The sequence below is a fragment of the Arvicola amphibius genome, chromosome 4 (genome assembly GCF_903992535.2).
Source record: "Arvicola amphibius chromosome 4, mArvAmp1.2, whole genome shotgun sequence".
Classification (NCBI taxonomy): domain Eukaryota; kingdom Metazoa; phylum Chordata; class Mammalia; order Rodentia; family Cricetidae; genus Arvicola; species Arvicola amphibius.
Genome location: NC_052050.1, coordinates 20639612 through 20657275, shown reverse-complemented (window position 1 = coordinate 20657275; position 17664 = coordinate 20639612). Strand labels below are relative to the sequence as shown.

The following is a 17664-nucleotide window of genomic DNA, read 5'->3' as shown; positions in this document are numbered from 1 at the left end:
CTGGGAAAATAACAGCAAGTGCTTCTTTTTTAAGCACAAGGCCCTGAGTTCAATCCTCAGTACTCACATAAAAATGCCTGACATTACCAGGTGGTGGTGGCGCACGCCTTTAATCCCAGCACTTAGGAGGCAGGGGCAGGAGGATCTCTGTGAGTTCGAGGCCAGCCTGGTCTACAGAGGGAGTTCCAGGTCAGACTCCAAAGCTACAGAGAAACCCTGTCTTGGAAAAACAAAAACAAACAAAGTATACAAATGCCTGACATAGTGACATCCATTTGAAATCCCAACAACAGGAAGGTAGTGGTTCCAGCCTAGCCTGATTGGTGAGCTCCAGACTAATGACAGACCCTGTCTCAAGGTGGGGAGGATTTCTGAGAATGTTATCAGACATTATCCTCCAACCTGCGTGCACGTGCACAAACACACACACACACACACAGGTGCACATGTGCATGCCCAAGCATAAAAATAAAAATAAGGACTCGGAAGATGTCATAGGGAGACCTGGCAACTCAAGTTGAGGCTGTAAAGGGACTTCATAGGCCCATGGTGACATTAACACCTTGGCAGACAGTTTCCCTCCTTGATTGTCTCAGTGTAACCATTGGAATTAATCCTGTGAGGACAGCAACTTCCTCACCAGTTGGTGGACAATACCAAGTAACGTGGACCTCAGAATAGCACCAGGACCTACTAGTAGGAAGTAGGATGCTTAATCCAATGCCTGTAACCAGCCGTCCCTGTCTCACCATAGCGGAAAGGGGTCTTTCTAGTGCTGGAAGGGATTTGGGGTGCTGGAAGGTGAAGGAAGAATGCCATGGGGTGTCACGGTACCCAGGAAAGTGGCTAGTCCAAGAATCAGGGGTACACAACGGGAATAACCAGAACGGCACTGGTTGAGGATGGCACCATGAAGTGATTAGCTTAAGGAGGGGTCTAATGGAAGACAAAGGAAGAGCTGGTGGGGAAGCACACAGAATGACTGGGACTCTCAGGACAATCGCACCTGGGCTCCTGGATGCATTCTCTGCTTCCCAGGTGTGTGTGTTCTTCCCACAGGGAGTGAGAGCTTTGGTTTCTCTCTCCTGGCAGATGGGAACTTTAATGGCCTTGGAGGCTCTGAATTTTCAGTGTCGGTGTCCATTTCTTTTGGGGGGAAGCCGACCCTTTATGGAAGACTTAGAACTCTAGACCCATGGAATCTGCTGCCGGAGGCAGGCACAGAGCAATTCATGCCCAAGTCATGAGGACTCAGAGCCTGTTTGAGCTAGTAGCATGAGGGTGGGGGCTAGCCCCGGAAATGGCATTGCTTTTATACGGGACATCCTTCCTGAGAGTCAGAGACGGGCAGAACCCACAAGAGAACAAAACCCCATTGTTTTAGGAAATTCATAACCTGTAGGCAGGGTACGCTTGCTCCAAGTAGAGGTGGTCAGACAGCAAAATAGGTGCTTGGTGCGGTGGTGTAGGAGTTCCTTCTGTTTGTGTGTTGCTTTCATTGGATAATGAATAAAGAAACTGCCTTGGCCTAGTTGATAGGACAGAACTTAGGTAGGCAGAGTAGACAGAACTGAATGCTGGGAAGAAGGGCAGAGTGGCAGACGCCATGGATCTCCTGCCTGAGGCAGACTCTGGTTAGAATCTTGCCGGTAAGCCACAGTCACGTGGCAATACACAGATTAATAGAAATGGATTAAATTAAGATGTAAGAATTAGCCAATAAGAAGTTAGAGCTAATGGGCCAGGCAGTGTTTAAATGAATACAGTTTCTGTGTGATTATTTCGGGTGTGAGATAGCTGGGCGGCCGGAACAACAAGCAGCTTGCTCCTCCTGTTACAGCGTGGGGTTGCTGGAGAACAGAAAATGCTGTGTGGGACAGGTGATATGTAAATGCACTCTTGTTCTTTCTCTGACACGTAGTTCTCTGGAGCAGCCTCTCATTCCCCATCATCCTCTGGGCCTATGAGTGGGTTAGGGGACTATCTGGAGGATAAAGGTCCTGGCCACCTAGAAGTAGATCCAGACAGGACCTAGATTACAGACTGGAGTTTTAAACAATTGGTGGAGCCAGTTGTTTCTTCTACTCTAAAAGGGGAATAGAAATGATAGAACCTACCTCACAGGGGTACTGTCCCTTAAAAAAACCCAAAAACAAACAAACAAAAAAAAAGAAAGACAGCTAACTGTCCCAGCAGAGACTGCTCAATACATTGGCTATTGTTGTTTACCTCTGCCACCCCAGTGCACTCTGGGAAGTCAGACAAATATTTACCAAAAGTGCTCCCTCCACCCACCCCTCTCTCCCTCCCTCCCTCTCCCTCCCTTCTTCCCTCCATCTTTTTTCCCTCTTCTTTCCCCTTTTCACTCCTGGTTTCCCTTAGCCCCTCAACACCCTCTGTAACTGTTTTGGACAATATAATCTCACACAAATCCTTTTAGAAAAGCAGGTTTATTGGTCCGGCTGCTCACCAGAACACAGCAACATGAGGGGCTCCCCTAGAGCCCACAGGAAACTGCATCTGCCCACAACTTAGGCCCCTTCAGCCCACCAGCACCAAGGGACCTCATCCTACATTCCCTGCCTTCCTCGGCTTAGGCGTCTTCAATCACTCCGAGAAGGCAAGGGAATCAAGAAAAAAAAAAAAAAGGAAATTAAAAAAAAAGCAAAGCTTCATATTGTATAAAAGGTTTGTGGTTTCTATCCCCCGCCCCGCAACACACGCACACACCCCCAAATATCAATTAGCTGCAAATTTAAAAAAGCAGAGCAGGGAAGATAAGTAGTGGGGGGGTGGAAGCAGCTTCTAGCCATCATTTGGGGGAGGTGTTGTCTTTGCTCCTGACTAACCATTATTGGGGAGTGAAAGGGAGAACCAGTGCCCTCAGAAAACCTGGTCAATGACTAGAGAAACGAAGCCTCCAACAAGAAGCAGCAACCCCTTCCCCAACTTTCAGGAAAGGTGCCCTCAAAGGCAAGGAACGTCGGGAGGTCTTGGCAAGTTCTGCAGCTTTGCACTAGGGAAAGACCCACGCTAGAAGCTGCTGGGTGGGAGCTGGAGTGGGCAAGTCAGCAAGCGCAGCCGCCTCAGCTCCCCTACGAATCTCTGCTGCAGTCAGGGCCCTTAGCACCTTGCTCTCTCCCTCCTATTCCCCCCCCCCCCCCCCACACACACACCGGAACTACCAGTTCTCCACAGCTTGCTGCTGCCCCCTGCTGGAATCCTAATTTTCTGGGCTTGGAAAACTAGGCTTCCCAGAAGGCAATTCCCAGACCCTGGAACAGAAGATTCAGTCCCGCTTACCTCTCTTTGGAACACACTTTCTAGAACTGATTGCCCTTCTGTTCCTGGAATCCGGAGACCCTACCAGAATGGGATTCTTGCTTTAGTTTCTCTGTATTGCTAATGAGGGTATTTCTTTCTTATTCCATTTCAACTTTCTCCTATTTCCCCTTTCTTCCCAAAGCTCCTGGGTGCTCTTGTGTGCAGATTTTGTAGACTTGTAAATGTGCCCTCTACCCACACACACACACCTACCGTCCTTTCCTGGGTTCTGTTTGACTCCTCCTACTTACCTCGGTGGAACCTTTATCCAGGGTCAAGGCACACTCTGCCTCCACCCCTCCTTATTGCCTTAGGTTCCCCTAAAGACCCTCTGGTCTTCCTGTGGGCTACCTCCCACGGGAGCAAAGGTCTCCCTACACATATTCTTTCTTCATGGTACTTTGATTGCCTCCACCACCTTCTGAGCATGGACCCTATCACAGATACACCCCAACCATCTCTTCTTATTTTGAAACAGGGTCTCACTGAAACTTGGGCTGGCTTTGAACTCACTCTATAGCCCAGAGGGCCTTGCATTTTTAATTCTCCCGCCTCAGCCTCCCAGGAATAGCAAGCTGGCATTATAAGGCTGCCCCTACAAGGGTTATCTTTAGCATTCACTCTTTCCTCGCTCAGAAATTTTGGCGTTAGAGTCTCCTGGGGTGAGGATAAGAAAAAACAGCTCAGGAAGCAGGAATGGGGCCCGCTGAGTACGAAGCTGTGCTGGAGAGGCCGAGTGGGAGGCAGATCCTCAACGGGACCAACTAGAGAGCTAAGAAAAAGCATCCTAGACCAGGACAAGCAGGGCATGGGTCATTCTTCCTTCTTCCTACCCAGACTGTGTCCAAATTGTGTCCATGGTGGGAGACCACCTCCCCTCAGCCTAAGACTTGTGCTCTGAAGGGGTGCTGTTCCAAGGGATGTGTATTCAGCTTAGAAAAAACTCAACCAGACTGGGGCTGAGGAGAATGCGAAATAGAAAGTTCGAAAAGATAAAGGAGGTGGGCAGGGGTGGGGGGATCGGGGAGAGGCAAGGTCAGGCGCTGGCCTCCAGGGCAGAGCCCCGAGAGTCCTGCTTGCTCAGTCGCTGTCACTCTTGTCCACCAGGACGGCGTCTGACTCTTCGGTGATCTCCAGGAGCGTGTGCACGTCGGGGCTGCTCCCGCGCAGCAGGTCAGTGGCCTCGCCGCGCTCCGCGCCAACCTCGTCGTCATCAGGACCCACCTCCACCATCTCGGTGGCCTTCAGCACCTCCACCTCGCCCTCGCGGATCTTCTTGACATGGAAGGTGAAGGGCGGCACCTTGTAGACAGCCGTCTTCGAGCGCGCGTACACCACGTGGTCGGGAGTGAAGGACTTGCGCAGCTTGTCGCGCGATGTCTTCAGCTTCTCGCGTCGCTCCACGGGGACTAGGCGCGTGCCCAGCTTGTTCATGCGCTTCTCCAGCGTGTGCCGCGTCTTCTCCAGGTTCTCCTTAGTCTTCAGGCGCGTCTTCTCCAGGTTCTCGCGCGTGCGCACCTTGGTCTTCTCCATCTTCTCCTTGGAGAAGGCCTTCTTGAAGTCGTCCACGCGCCGCAGGCCACTGCGCTTGATGCGCTCGGCGCGGGACTCCTCGATCACCTCCTCCACTTCCACCGCCTCGTCGGACGACAGCTCGATCGCGGCGTCCTCCTCGGGCCGCTCGCCCTCGCCCAGCTCGTCACCTTCCTTCTCTGGCAGCGCCTCCGACTCTTTCAGTGACTTGCTCACGCTCAGTTTGGCGGGCAGCTTGACTTCATCCTAAGAGGAGAACAGAGCCGAGATAAGACTTCATCTTAAGAGGAGAACAGAGCCCACGGGAGCGGGCAGAGCGAGGGCTGAGGGATGGGACCTCGGGCGAAACCGAGTAGGGTAGTGGCGATTCTGGGGAGAGCATGGGACCTATATTGCAAGGGTGAAATCAATCAAAGTTGTTCACTTTAGAACACCCCAGTGACCAGTACAGGCTGGTCACAACCTATGCGTTGGATGGTCGCTATACACACAGGAGGAGAGAGCAGAGTTTCGGGTCAGACATTATGATCGCACTTGGGCTAAATATTGCTCACTTATGGCTACCGCTACCCCTATGATTACTGTGAGCCATTGTGCCTTCGGAAGGTACAGCTTAACTTTGTCAATAGCAGAGCGCCCTCTAGTGCCCTGATTTACTCGCTGCCCCAAACGAGGCAGAAAGTCGGGAGTTTAGGTTGGACTGCGCTCAGGGTGAGCTCAGAACCGATCCCAGGTGGTTCCCACGTAGGGTAGCTTTAAGCTAAAGTAAAGGAAGTGTGTTCTTAGGATTTGATCTAGTCTTGGGGGCTGGGGGAATCCACGCATGTAAGTTAATGGACGAAAGGGAAGGTGCTGGCCGACCGCCAAGAAACTTTTCTCCCCAGCCTGGACATTTCTTCTGGTTCTGCGTTCCCTGTCCTGAAATAGAGAGGAGGACTACTTTTCTAGTCTTGCTTTCTTGCTTTGCTTTGTTTTTTTGTCTGGTATGGCCAGAGCTTAAGGAGCCAGAAGTGGGGAAAGTGATCCTGGACTGCCTACAATCCGGATCTCAAAGTCAGCCTTAGCGCTCTCTTCCCCTCAGAGGCCCTGTTTTCGATTCTGTGGTTTTTCAATACCCTGACTTGGGATCGACATTCCTTCATTTTAGGATCCCCCAGCACACACCACCACCACCACCAAAGAATAGACGTGAGCATAGAACGGAAAAGGATCTGGCCCGGATCGTAAATGGGGCTCCTAAGAGGCCCAAATTCTTTTTAGGTAATTAAGTCCACGGAGTGAGGGGAGGGAGCATTTTTTTCTAAAATGTTTTCTCAAGGTCATTTCCCAGAAGTATACAATAACCCTATCCCCTGAGGAAATGAGGCAATATAAACTGGTTCTTCTCATAGAAAGATACACACAAAAAGAAAAAGAAAATTTTTTAAAAAAGGAATACACAGACACACCTAATCGTAGGCTACATGAAATCTTTATGCCACCTGTTACAGAAATCCCTTCCCCACACCCAATCCCTTTCCTATTCCCTCCCATTCATATCCCCTCGGGTTTCCTGGTTTACATTAGAAACTAGGAACACCTCCTCCCAACTTCCTTCCCTCTTTGTCAATAACATTAACAGGAACAAAGAGGGAATGCTGTCTCCACCTCTTCTCCCAACTGAGCACCAGCTCTATTGGGCACCAAGCACCTCAAGCTATCTATTACTTTACTACACCTCCCAGCAAGCAAGGTAGCCTGAGCACAAAGCATGCTGGGATTTGTAGTCTCCACCAGCCATAAGTGGCCTAGTACTATCACTAGACTTATAGGGTATGTGCCTCTTATTTACCGAGGCATTGAAAGAATGACTTTCTTGTAGTGATTGTAGGAAGATCCCAGCCTATCCTAGCATTTCTTCTGACTTTGAGTCTCTTGCCGTCATCCTGCCTGCACCTAGAGATCACATCATTTTAGAATTTCCTAGGATTAAACACCCTGCCACCTCTTCCATGCATCTCAACCCAGATTTGCCTGTAGTTCCAGTATATATATATAAAAGCTAGGCTGTGGTAGAACTCCAGAGACAGAGGCAGTTGGATCTCTGTGAATCGGAGGCCAGCCTGGTCGACAGAGCAAATTCTAGGACAGTCAGGCTACACAGGAAAACCCTATCTCAAAAAACAAACAAACAAAGAAAAAAAATCACCTCTTGGGCCAGGGTTGGTGGTGCAGGTCTTTCGTCTCAGGCTTGGATTCCAGAGTTACCTTTTATGGCACTCAGGAGAAAGAGCAGGTTGTTCTCTGTGAACTGGAGGCCAGCCTGGTCTACGAAGTGAGTTCCAGGCCAGTCAGGACTACACAGTGATATCCTGTTTTAATTTTTTTTTCTACCTTAGTTTGTAAAATTAAAATTTTTGTCTATTTTTCATCTCCACCATATCTCTTACCAAAGAGTAGAAAAGAGCACCCCCACACCCCTCAGCAATGTGGACGGAACAAGGAATAGTCTGGGAAGCAGTCCCAACTCCTGGGGAGCAAATCCCTGCTCCACTCCTACACTCCTGACTCTCCCACCCCAACCCCCAAGGCAGAACTAGCCGGTCTCCCTGATCTTTAGCTTTCTAGACAAAGGTCTTCGCCAGCTGAGCTCAGACAACCACAGGCTTTTCCTGCCTGCCAGCTTCCATTGCTGCAGTGTCGGGGAGCAATCCCAGAGAGGAAAAAGCTATGCCTAATCTTTTCTGGGAAAAGTGCCTGGGAAATGTAAGCCCCTTCGTGGTGGGCTTCCTTGGACTGGTGGCTCTTCCTGGAGACATCATCTGGGTGGAAGGTTGGGGGTGGGGTAAGAAAAATAACTTGGCCTGAGTCCCGGTACAATGTCCTGTAGGCTGGTTCTGAACAGCGCGATTAGCTTTTCCCCTCCATTAATGGATTTCTCTTTTCCACCCCCATTTCCAAGTCAGGCTTCCCTCATGACTCACAGCCTTGGAGTGCTGCCTTGGGCCCACCCAGTCTGCCTGTTGCTACAACAGCCACCAACACAATCCAAAAGCACCTCCCCTTACTCTGGGCACCCGTGCCAGGTACCTTTGTCTCAACCCTAGTGCCCTGGCAGAGTGATTAGGGCCATGGAGGGACCGCATGGAGAGCAAGAAGGGAGGGGTCTGCTTGTTCCGTTTTCCCGTTTTTATTAAACAAAACCACCACTCCCAACAGGCTTGGATTCCAGAGTTACCTTTAATGACCAGGTCCAAACAAAAGCATGCACAGCTTCCCCAGCCCCTGCCAAACACACACAGCTGCCCAAGCCAGGAAGGCACCAGTCCAGGATAGAGTAGAGAGACACCCCCCCCCCGGGAGGCTCCCCCTTCTACAGTTCACCTCCCAACCCTGCTGCAGAAAAAATCATTTTCTGATTATAATCTAATTGAGCATTGCTATGGCTTTGGCATTTCAGAAGGGGCAGGTACTACCCAGCTGTGCAGGGGAGCATCTCTTGATTTAGTGTTAACCAGTTCTGCCTACAGCTGGGCCGAGAAAGACAGTGGAGATGGTTCTAAGACCCCAGACCTGCTGAGAGAGCATATTAGAAGAGGCTGCATTGCAGGGCAGAAGATTCCTTTTTTTTCCTTTCTTTTCTTTTTCCTTCTTATATATAGATATATAGTTATTGATTTTTATTGAGCTCTACATTTTTCTCTGCTCCCCTCCCAGAAGATTCTTTTATGAAGGAGAAATGAAGAGGAAGTTCTAAAGGGCCAGGACCTCTGCTTTGGGTTACCAGGACAAGGAGATGAGACATCAAAGGCAGGAGGGGGCTTTCTTCTAATATAGAACCCTTTCTTAGCGGGGATGGTGTTGTTCCCAAGAGGATGAAAACTGACTCTCAGAAAGTGGCAGGGCCTTGGATATTAGAATACTTTTGTGGTCCTCCAAAGAACGTCCATATATAAACCATCACATATCATATCTATAGTATTTAATTATCATGAGAGAGGTAGATGAGGGAAAAAATCTATCAGTGTTCCTTAGGAGGGTGATTATGGAGAAAGAGATAAACAAGGAGTTGAGAAGCCTTGTGCACTGGAGCCAGCTAAAAGGTCTTCCCTTCGGGCTTCTCTGAGTTGGCAACTTTTGGGTGCTCCACCCAAGGCAGGATCTGGCAAACATAAGGGATCCCTTTGCAAAACATTTTCTAAAAGAAAATGAAAAAAAACTAAGTGTAAATGTTTTCCTCAGCTACAGGGAGTGGGTGAAAAGGGCACAGAACAACTCCCAGGCCTGGGCCTCATGAAGGCCCCCCTTCAAAGAGGCTTTGAGCCAAACTGGCCTGTCCCTGGGGTGGGGTGGGGTGGGGAATCAGAAGACACGCCCAGTTTCATGCAGCTTCATGCAAGGCAGCCTTTGGGTGCAGCTCAAGTCTGGTGCTGACAGAGCTACAATTCAAAAAGACATCAAGGGATACAGTTCTGTGGTTGGGCATTTGCTTAGCATGCATGAGGCTCGGAGGTCCATCCCCAGCACTGGAGAACAAAATATCACCTCCTGTTTACTCCCACCCCCTCTGCACACACCGCATTTGCATGCAAGCATTTTTTATAACACCCGTTGCCAGCCCATAACGGACAACAGCTGGAAAGGACAGGCCCTCAAGGAATTGACTTCCTTCAAAAGATGAGTTGAGGGTAGCCAGGAGAGACGCTCTGTGCCCACCGGCCCCAGGATCCCGGGAGATCCTACATGCTCCCGCCAGCTGTTGGATCCTCTGGGGTGGGTCGGGGCCCAGGCTCTGGGTAATTGGGCAGTGGGCTGGGCATCTGCTCAAAGGCTGGGTGCCCAGGTACTGTTTCAGGCTTCAGGTGAAAGGACTCGGTCTCAGGCAGAAGGTCAAGAGGCACGATCTTGGGCGTGGCCGGGCCGAAGGGTGCATTCGGCTTCTTCTTGGGCTAAGATGAGGAAAAGGGGTTTAAATGGCACTTGGGATGGGTGCGGGGAAGTTAACAGGAAGAGGTCTCTGTGGCACGCAGAGCTGGATCTGGTTGAAGAGGGAGAGGTTCCGGAATGGATTAGGGTGGGCCGAAAAACCACATTTGAAACGCTTCTTTGGGAGGGCCCTGGGGCTAGAAGGGGTGGGATGAATCTAAGCCCATGAATTAATAAACACAGCTTCAGCTGAACCCCTTCCACCTCCCTCCTGTCCTCTAGAATGTTCCTCGGTCCTTTGGGCTCCCCACCTTCTACCCTCGGGATGCCACTGTCATGCAGGAGATGACTATGGCTCTTGAGGGGCTGGGGAGAAGGAGAAAAGAGGCTGCCAAGGAATGGAGATGGAATGTTTCAAGACCAACTGGTAAATTCTAACAGGGAGGCTCCAATGAGCAGAAGAGACACACACTCCCTTCTTTTTATTCTGTGAGGCAGGGGTGGGGGGGCATGCATGGGTGTCACCACAAATAAGGAAAGGGACATGCACAGAAGAGGGACACTCTGGCTGCTTCCCTTCGGCCATGTTTCTACCTCCTGTCTCCCTCGCTATCCAGGGTTTAGAATGTCAGACACTATAACACAGGGAGAAACCAGAATGTAAAAACAAGCAGTCTTAAGGCCTATGGGGTTCCCGGGGTGGCTTCTGACCCCGTCAAGAGCTGAGCCCACATTCTTGCTTTGGGTGAGAACTCAGGAGAGGGACACTTAGAGGAAACAGAGACTTGGACAATAGCACTGTTCGGTAAGGCATGTATTCATAGAACCCCAAAGCAGCAACAGGTCCCAACCTGCCGAGTACGGAAAGGAGATAAAAGCGGCAGGGAGATGGGAGGTGGAAAGTGGCTCTCCCCTAGAACGGGAGCCTAAGCGAGGGGTACCCATGACTGACCTGGAATTTAATCCTTACACTGGGCACTGTCCCCTCCCACTGCCATGGGCTGGGCAAACATTTTCCTTTTCTTTCTCTATTTCTTTTTTCTTCTTTTTTTTTTTAAGATTGTAGTTATTTATTATGTATTTATATGGTGTTCTGGTTACATGTATGCCTGCACGCCAGAAGAGGGCACCAGATCTCACTATAGGCTGAACGCAGGACTTCTGGAGAAGCAGCCAGGGTTCTTAACCCCTGAGCCATCTCTCCAGCCCAACCATTCTTACTTCTACTTCAGCACTTAGGACCTGGAGCAGCTAATGGCCATCAATGTCCCACTGCTGGCCACTTGTAGCCAACACAGTAAATGTGTCTGCACACAGCACACATACACATGTATACAAGCATATCAAAGAGCACCCAGGTAAGGGGCAACACACCCAGGTTCTTGCCAAATTTGCTTGTTGTTGAATCGGTATCTCTTGTAGCTCAGGTTGGCACAACCAGGCGTAGCTGAGAGTGACCTTGAACTTCTAATCCCCCTGCCTCTACTCCCTGAGTGTTGAAATTTACATGCATGCACACCCAGCCAATTTACGTGGTACTAGAGAAGGAACCCAGGGCTTTAAGGCATGCTAAGCAAGCATTCTACCAACAAAGCTAGATTCCTAGTCCCTGTTTGCATGTTTGGGGTGTTGGTGATTGTTTTTGAGAGTGTCTCCCTAAGTAGCACAGGCTGACCTCTAGCTCACAATCCCGTTTCCATGGCCTCCAGAGAGTTGGGGGTCCGGCTGTGTACCATCACATTCAGCTGGCCGGTTTTCATCCCTCACCCCTTAAGTGACAACAGGCACTCTAGGCGCTGACTTCCCCAGTCTGGGCCCCAGCTTCCTAAGACACACCAGGGAGAGGATGAAGCTGGTTATCTTCTAGCTCAGAGGGCCTGAAGGGCAGAATGGTGAAATAGTCACGTTGGTGGGATTCCAAAAATTGTACAAGCACCCCTCATCTCTGAGGCTATTGCTTACCATAATACTCTGTCCCCTCTTGCTGTCATTGCCTGCTTTATGCCCTTGACTCACCTTTTTAAAAAGTCTTATTTATTTTTATTTAATGAACGTTAGTGTTTTGCTTGCATGTATGTCTCTGTAAGGGTGCCCGGCTCCCTGGAACTAGAGTCCAGACAGCTGTGAGCAGCCGTGTGGGTACTGGGAATTGAACCCAGGTCCTGAGGAAAAGCAGTCAGTGTTCTTAACCTCAGAGCCATGACTCCAGCTTGTCTCACTTTTTTAACTTTGGCTTTTACAACAGTCAGCTTTGACTTTTAAAATGGGGGGAAGGTGGGCAGGTGGTAAGCTTGCCTTCAGTCCTGGGAACGCCCCCCTAAAAACACCCTGTCTGCTTTAAATTCCATGACCAAGAGAGACAGCCTAAAGTCATCTGTTAGTAAGAGCGACGTGGGACACACTCCACAATGCTGAGACTTCGTGGGAGGAAAGGGACCAGGGCAACAGGCTTCAATTATTTTTAGACTAAAGTTTAGGGTTCTTCCAGAGAAAGGTGTCTGTGATTCACTTGGAGGACAGGAAGGAAGGAATTAAAGGCTGGGTGAAGATTTGAGGAGAAGAAGCCAGCAAACTTTCATTCCAACCATACTGTCCTCCCCTGGAATGCCGGTAAGTAACCTAAGCTCTTCAACGCTTCTGGGTCCTATCCCCAAGCCCTTGGAGCAGATCTAATGGGTACCAACTTTGCCTCATCCAAACTAGTCCATGGTTTGGGGACATGGGGCAACAGCAAATCACTTGCCTAGCATGCTTGAGACTGGAAAAATTACAACTTCCAGAAAGTATTTTTTTTCTTGTTTATCCCCCCTTCTAGGTTCTAATATAGCAGCTCTGAAGGCGTCCGAATCATCACTTGTACAGTCGGCTGCTGTGTGGATTTCAACTCTCCAGAGTTGCATGGAATTTTAGAGCAACTGCTTCCATCCACACAATGTAGCCCAGACTTCCCAGAAGCCCTCAGTACCACCACGAGAAGAACTCTCTTCTCCCTGTAGAATTCACTGTTCCCTAGCTAAGAGTCGCTCTATAGCTCAGAATGAAACGTCAAACTGCTAGCTTTTGTTTATAGCCACACCAGGAATCCCCCACCCTGATCCCACTACTGGGAATGCCAGACCCTTGGGTACCTTCTTCTACAGTGTCCCTTTTGCCCCATCATGACCTCCCACACCCAAAGCAGGGAAGGTAGGATCTCATTTCCTCTTCCCTCAAAATTTAATCCCAGCTTTCAGGAGGCAGAGGAAGGCAGATCTCTGTGAGTTCAAGACCAGCCTGGTCTACAAGAGCTAGTTCCAGGACAGGCTCCAAAGCTACAGAGAAATCCTGTCTCAAAAAAAAAACCAAAACAAACAAACAAACAAAAAACCCTCACACTGTCTGGGAGTCCCTTTCCAGTCAGGTTTCCCCCCACCCACCCACCCCTGCTCTCTCTCTAGCTCTTTCCGCCTGGCCATCTCCTTATCCCGAGTTTCCCATAAATGCTTGCCGCCCCCAGTCTTCCCTATTAGGCCTGCCAAGACACATGGCTATTTTTACCTCATTCTTTTCTCAGACTGTGGACCTCTACAGACCCGAGAGGAGAGCAAGCAGCTTTGCTCCAACCCCACCCTTTCACCCCGACCTGGCACATCTGTGGGTCAGCTCGAGGAAATTCTGCCAGTCTGAGCCCTGCCCCATGAGCTGGAAGTTAGTCCTTACCTCTCAGCTTGTCCTAGAGTTAGGAACCATTTTAATTCTTTGTTAATTCTTTCCCCTTGGGTTAGTGGCTTTACTTAAGCAACTCTTCCTTTTCAGATTCTGGGTGTGTGTGGGTGGGTGGGTCTGTATGTGTGTGTGTGTATGGGGTGCCTGTATGAACCACATGCGTGCAGTGTCCCTACAGAAGCAGAAGAGTGTATCAGACCACTGGAGCTGGAGTTAGATTGTTGTTAGTCATCATTTGGGTGTGGGGAACCAGGGCCTGGTTCTCTGCAACAGCAGCCAGTACTGTTTATGACTTAGCCATCTTTCCGGCCTCTAGTCACCCTACCTCAGCTCTCTGGCTTGGTTCACATGTAGCCAAAGCCATCTAGTGAGTGTTCCCCACTACTACTCAGACAGCAATGACTGCCAAATGCTGGAGGTGGAAGGAACGGAGCAGAGAGGATGCTGACTTCAGCAGAGAAATCCCCCATCCACCTAATCCTGGCCCTTTCTCTCAGAATCTCCCCCCCCTTTCAACACAGGAAGTTTTACCTCCAGGCTGAGAACGTCCCCCAAGTTGCACAACCTGGAATACTTAAAATCCAAGTTCATTGTGATAAGCACAGGTTCTAAAGAAGAAAGCTAGCTACGATCTCAGGCCCTGTTCTCTTTCCCCACATGTCACCTGCAAGGGTCACACGGGTTCTTAAAACAACCCATGGGGGGGGGCGCAGTCCCAAACCTCCTGCTGCTAAGCAGTTAGATTGTGTGGGAACAGCTCTAGGTGAGCACTTTTTCCTACCAAGTGGGTGCTAGAAATGGGAGAAGCAAAAACGTTTTTGTTTGAAGACAGGGTTGTGTTATACGTCCCAGGCTGCCTTGGCCTCTGTAATGATGGGGCCGTGGGTTTGCATCGGCAAGCAAGGCAAAACTTTTTCAGGCCCCACTGGAAGGGTCCCTCAGCGGTACGTAGAGGCAGGAACGGGACCGCTCCCGGCTCCTGTCCTACCAGCAAAGTCTCGATCTGCTCAGTTCTCCCCCAGACACTGTTCCCACCTGCATCGCTCTTGATTCCTCCCTTAGGGAAACCAAGCTAAGGATCTAATCTCACACCACGCAGTTACTCTGAAGCACCAGCCACCACAGCTTCCCGATACAGGTTTTTGACGGTGGGGCATGTGGGAAATTTAGTCTTCCGTTTCTTTCCATTGCCCTCAGGTTTAGTAGTAGGAGCATCAACTAGGCCCAGCCAGGAGGAGGCAGGGCCCAGCACATTTCCCTCCAGGGAAAGAGTACCAATCCCTCACTCGGCTCAGGCTTACTATTAGTGGGGTCAGGTAATGGGGCGTGCAGGGGCAAATCAACATTGAGACTCCCAGCAGGTTTAGGGGTTAGGATACAAAATCTACCGCTGTATCCAGGCAGGAGGAACCCAGGAAGGTGCAAAGAAAGCAAAGGGTGGAGCCTGAGTGTGCCAGACTCCACCCGCTAGACCCTTCACCGCTGGGGACACCGCCCCCACAGTTATGCTAGGGAGGGAAGGTGATTCACCAAGCCCAGACCGCCACCTTCACCAGCCCCATTCGCTCTCCTAACGCCCACCCCTACTCGCCCCACCTGCTCTAAGGGCGCCGGAGTACCGCGAGACAGGGTGTCCCCAAGGACCTGAAAGTGCCTGGAGGCCAGGAACAGATCGCAACAAGGGGACGCGCGTGGGCAGCCGAGGCTGGTGCGGGGGCGCGGGGTAGGGTGAGGGGGCTGACGGTCGTGTCCCCTGCATGCGCCCCCGCCGGTGCGTGCCTGAGCCCTGAATCACCCGCTATATCGGGCCCGCAGCACCGGAGGCCCCAAGCCCCGGGCCCCACAGTCAGTGTCCGCTTACAGAGGGTCCCTAAAAGACCACCAGAGACCTCGGGTATTTCCCCGCACAAAACTTCCTCCAAGTGGGAAGACATTTGACAGAGACAAACTGGAAGCATTCAGAGTTCCCAAGTCCAGCCCGTTAACTTTTCCGCTAGGAGTTACAGACCGCAGGGAGGAGCCTGGGCCCCAGGGAGGCTCGGGATGAGCCCTTTTGTGCGCCCCAAGAGTCCGCCACAACCCGTAGCCCCCTCTAACTGAGTTTGCAGGAAGGAGGGAGGAGCTCCTGACCGCTCCCACGGGGCCAGATTGGCAGAGAGTCGAACCTCAGCCGAGTGTCCCCACCCAGATCTCAGGGCCGGGGCCACAGGGGGGATACCCCCGCCCCCCAACTCTGGACTCAGTCTGCCCGCGGGCTCACCTGGTAGATCATGACTTTAAAGTTGCGGCGCCGCAGCAGCTCCGCCTCGTTGACCTCCAGCTTCTTTATCTGGCCGGCCTGGCGCTCCAGGCTGCCGCGCACCGTCTTCACGTTGACACTGACCTTGCGCACCTTCTCCAGCAACTTGCTCACGGTGTTGCTCGTGGTGGCGTGCGCCTTGCCCAGCTTACTGAGCTCGCCCTGGATGCTCTGCACAGCACCCTCCATCTCCGCTTGTCGCTCCTCCAGCTGGGCTTGGGTCAGCTGGATCTGGTCAACGGCGCCGATGATTTTATCCAGAAGGCTCAGCACTAGTACACCGTTTACCTGATCCGACTTGATCAGCTCGTCAGAGCCGGTCCCTGACGGCTCCTCCGTGGCCGGTGCCTCCACTGGGGTGGCCTCCGGGCCCTCTGAGGAGGCGTCGGGATAACCGGAATACGGCCTCTCGACGATATGGAGCGTGACATCCTCCATGGCTTCCCAAAGCCGTGCGGGGCCGGCCGGCTGGAGCCGGAGCGGGAGACCGGGAAAGAAGGAGGAGCGAGAGAGGCGAAAGCGAGCAGGAGCCTAGAGCAGAGGAAACTCGAGCCACGTCCGTGCGCACCGGGATGCCGGCCAGAACTGTGGGGCGGGGAATCCGCGAGCTGCCCCGGCTCCCAGGCCAAACCCGGAGTCTCATCGGCCATTGGCTGGCCCCACCCCAGAAAGGGAGGAACCGGGGCAGAAGGGGAGACTAACCCGGGAGGGGCGCCCCACCCTGTTTAGGATGGTTGGAATAGTTCGGAGCGGGAGTCTAGGGCCCCCTTGGCAGTGGAGGCTGCGGCAGCGGGACCGGGGCGGAGGAATGTGAGCTGGGGGAAGGAATCAGGTCCTCCGAGTGTGCTCTACTTCTCTCTTTCCTTTAGTTTTTTTCTGATTCACAAACGCACTTCAGCCTTTTAAGATCAAGCTGCGATCCAGATGAAGCGTGAATTAGGTGTAAGCAAATATTTTTTATTTATGCCCAGTGTCCTTGTAAGATCCTTGCCCTATACCATCTTCTTCAAAGGGGTTTGACGCCCCCACCCCATCTCTACACTGAGTTACCACTGTCCCAAAAACGTGTGGCGCTGTTAGTGAGAGGGAGAAAAAGAGAAGAATGACCTTAAGGTTACAGACTGGATGGGATGCCGGCCTACAAAGGGCCTCTAGGTTTCTCTTAGAATCGTCAGAACCAGGCAGGATTAAGGTAAGAAATAAAACATTAAGTGCTTTTAGTCGTCTCCCTAAAGCCACCTCTCCCTGTGTACCCTCCAGCGGAAATCTCGCTGACTCCACCCTCGGAGTGTGGCATTGCACTTGTTCTCTCCGGTTCCCAGAGATTAGGTGACCATTGGGGAGATCATGGAACCCCATCCCCTTATCTAGAAGAGCAAGGAAGGCCAAGAGAAAGCAGGTGACTCGCCAGGGTTCATTCCAGGTTACTCTTGGCTTTTGCACTTAGCCCTAGGTCTCTGGACTCCACTGGCACTCAGAATCTTTCGTTGGGGCAGGAAGTGGGGCAACTATGGCGATCCTCCCTAATGGAAACGCAAACCATTTTCTCCCTAGTATACACCAAGGAGCTGGCAGTTATGAGCAGGCACAGAAGATTCCTTAGCACAGAGGTCTAGCGACGCAGGCTGCCCTGCTCCCACATCTGGCATTCAGCCGTCCCTGGAGCCACCCCAATTCCCTTTTCCACAGAGATACTGAAAACCTTTTCCCTGCTTGGGAAATCAGGCTTGGGGTTCCCAGGCTGAATGGGCTCGGCAAAAGGTCACTTCTAGTCTGGTACCGATTATCCTTAAGAGGAGTAAAATACTGCTTTGTGGGTACTTAAGTATCATCAGTCCAGTCAGAGAATCAGTAACCTGTGGAGCAGGAGATTGCCGTGTAGGAAACAGAACTTTAGG

General features: G+C 51.3%; 1 protein-coding gene across 2 annotated transcripts; it reads right to left on the bottom strand.

Moving 5' to 3' along the window:
• Positions 1–2431: 2431 nt before the first annotated feature.
• Cavin1 (caveolae associated protein 1) lies at positions 2432–16339 on the bottom strand. 2 transcript variants are annotated; one of them, XM_038327020.1, is made up of 2 exons: positions 15728–16339; positions 2432–5103 (listed from the first exon to the last, which is right to left on the bottom strand). In XM_038327020.1, the coding sequence occupies exons 1-2, from the start codon at positions 16202–16204 to the stop codon at positions 4405–4407; spliced, it is 1176 nt and encodes a 391-aa protein (XP_038182948.1). In that variant the 5' UTR covers positions 16205–16339; the 3' UTR covers positions 2432–4404. The 2 variants fall into 2 exon arrangements, with proteins under 2 accessions (XP_038182948.1, XP_038182949.1); XM_038327021.1 differs by lacking the exon at positions 2432–5103 and adding an exon at positions 9576–9785.
• Positions 16340–17664: the final 1325 nt, after the last annotated feature.

Coding starts and splice junctions, on each gene's coding strand:
- Cavin1 (XM_038327020.1), bottom strand. CDS start 16,204: ATGGAGGATGTCACGCTCCATATCGTCGAGAGGCCGTATTCCGGTTAT. Junction 5,104..15,727: donor TTAAAGTCATGATCTACCAG/GTGAGCCCGCGG, acceptor TTCTCCTCTTAG/GATGAAGTCAAGCTGCCCGC.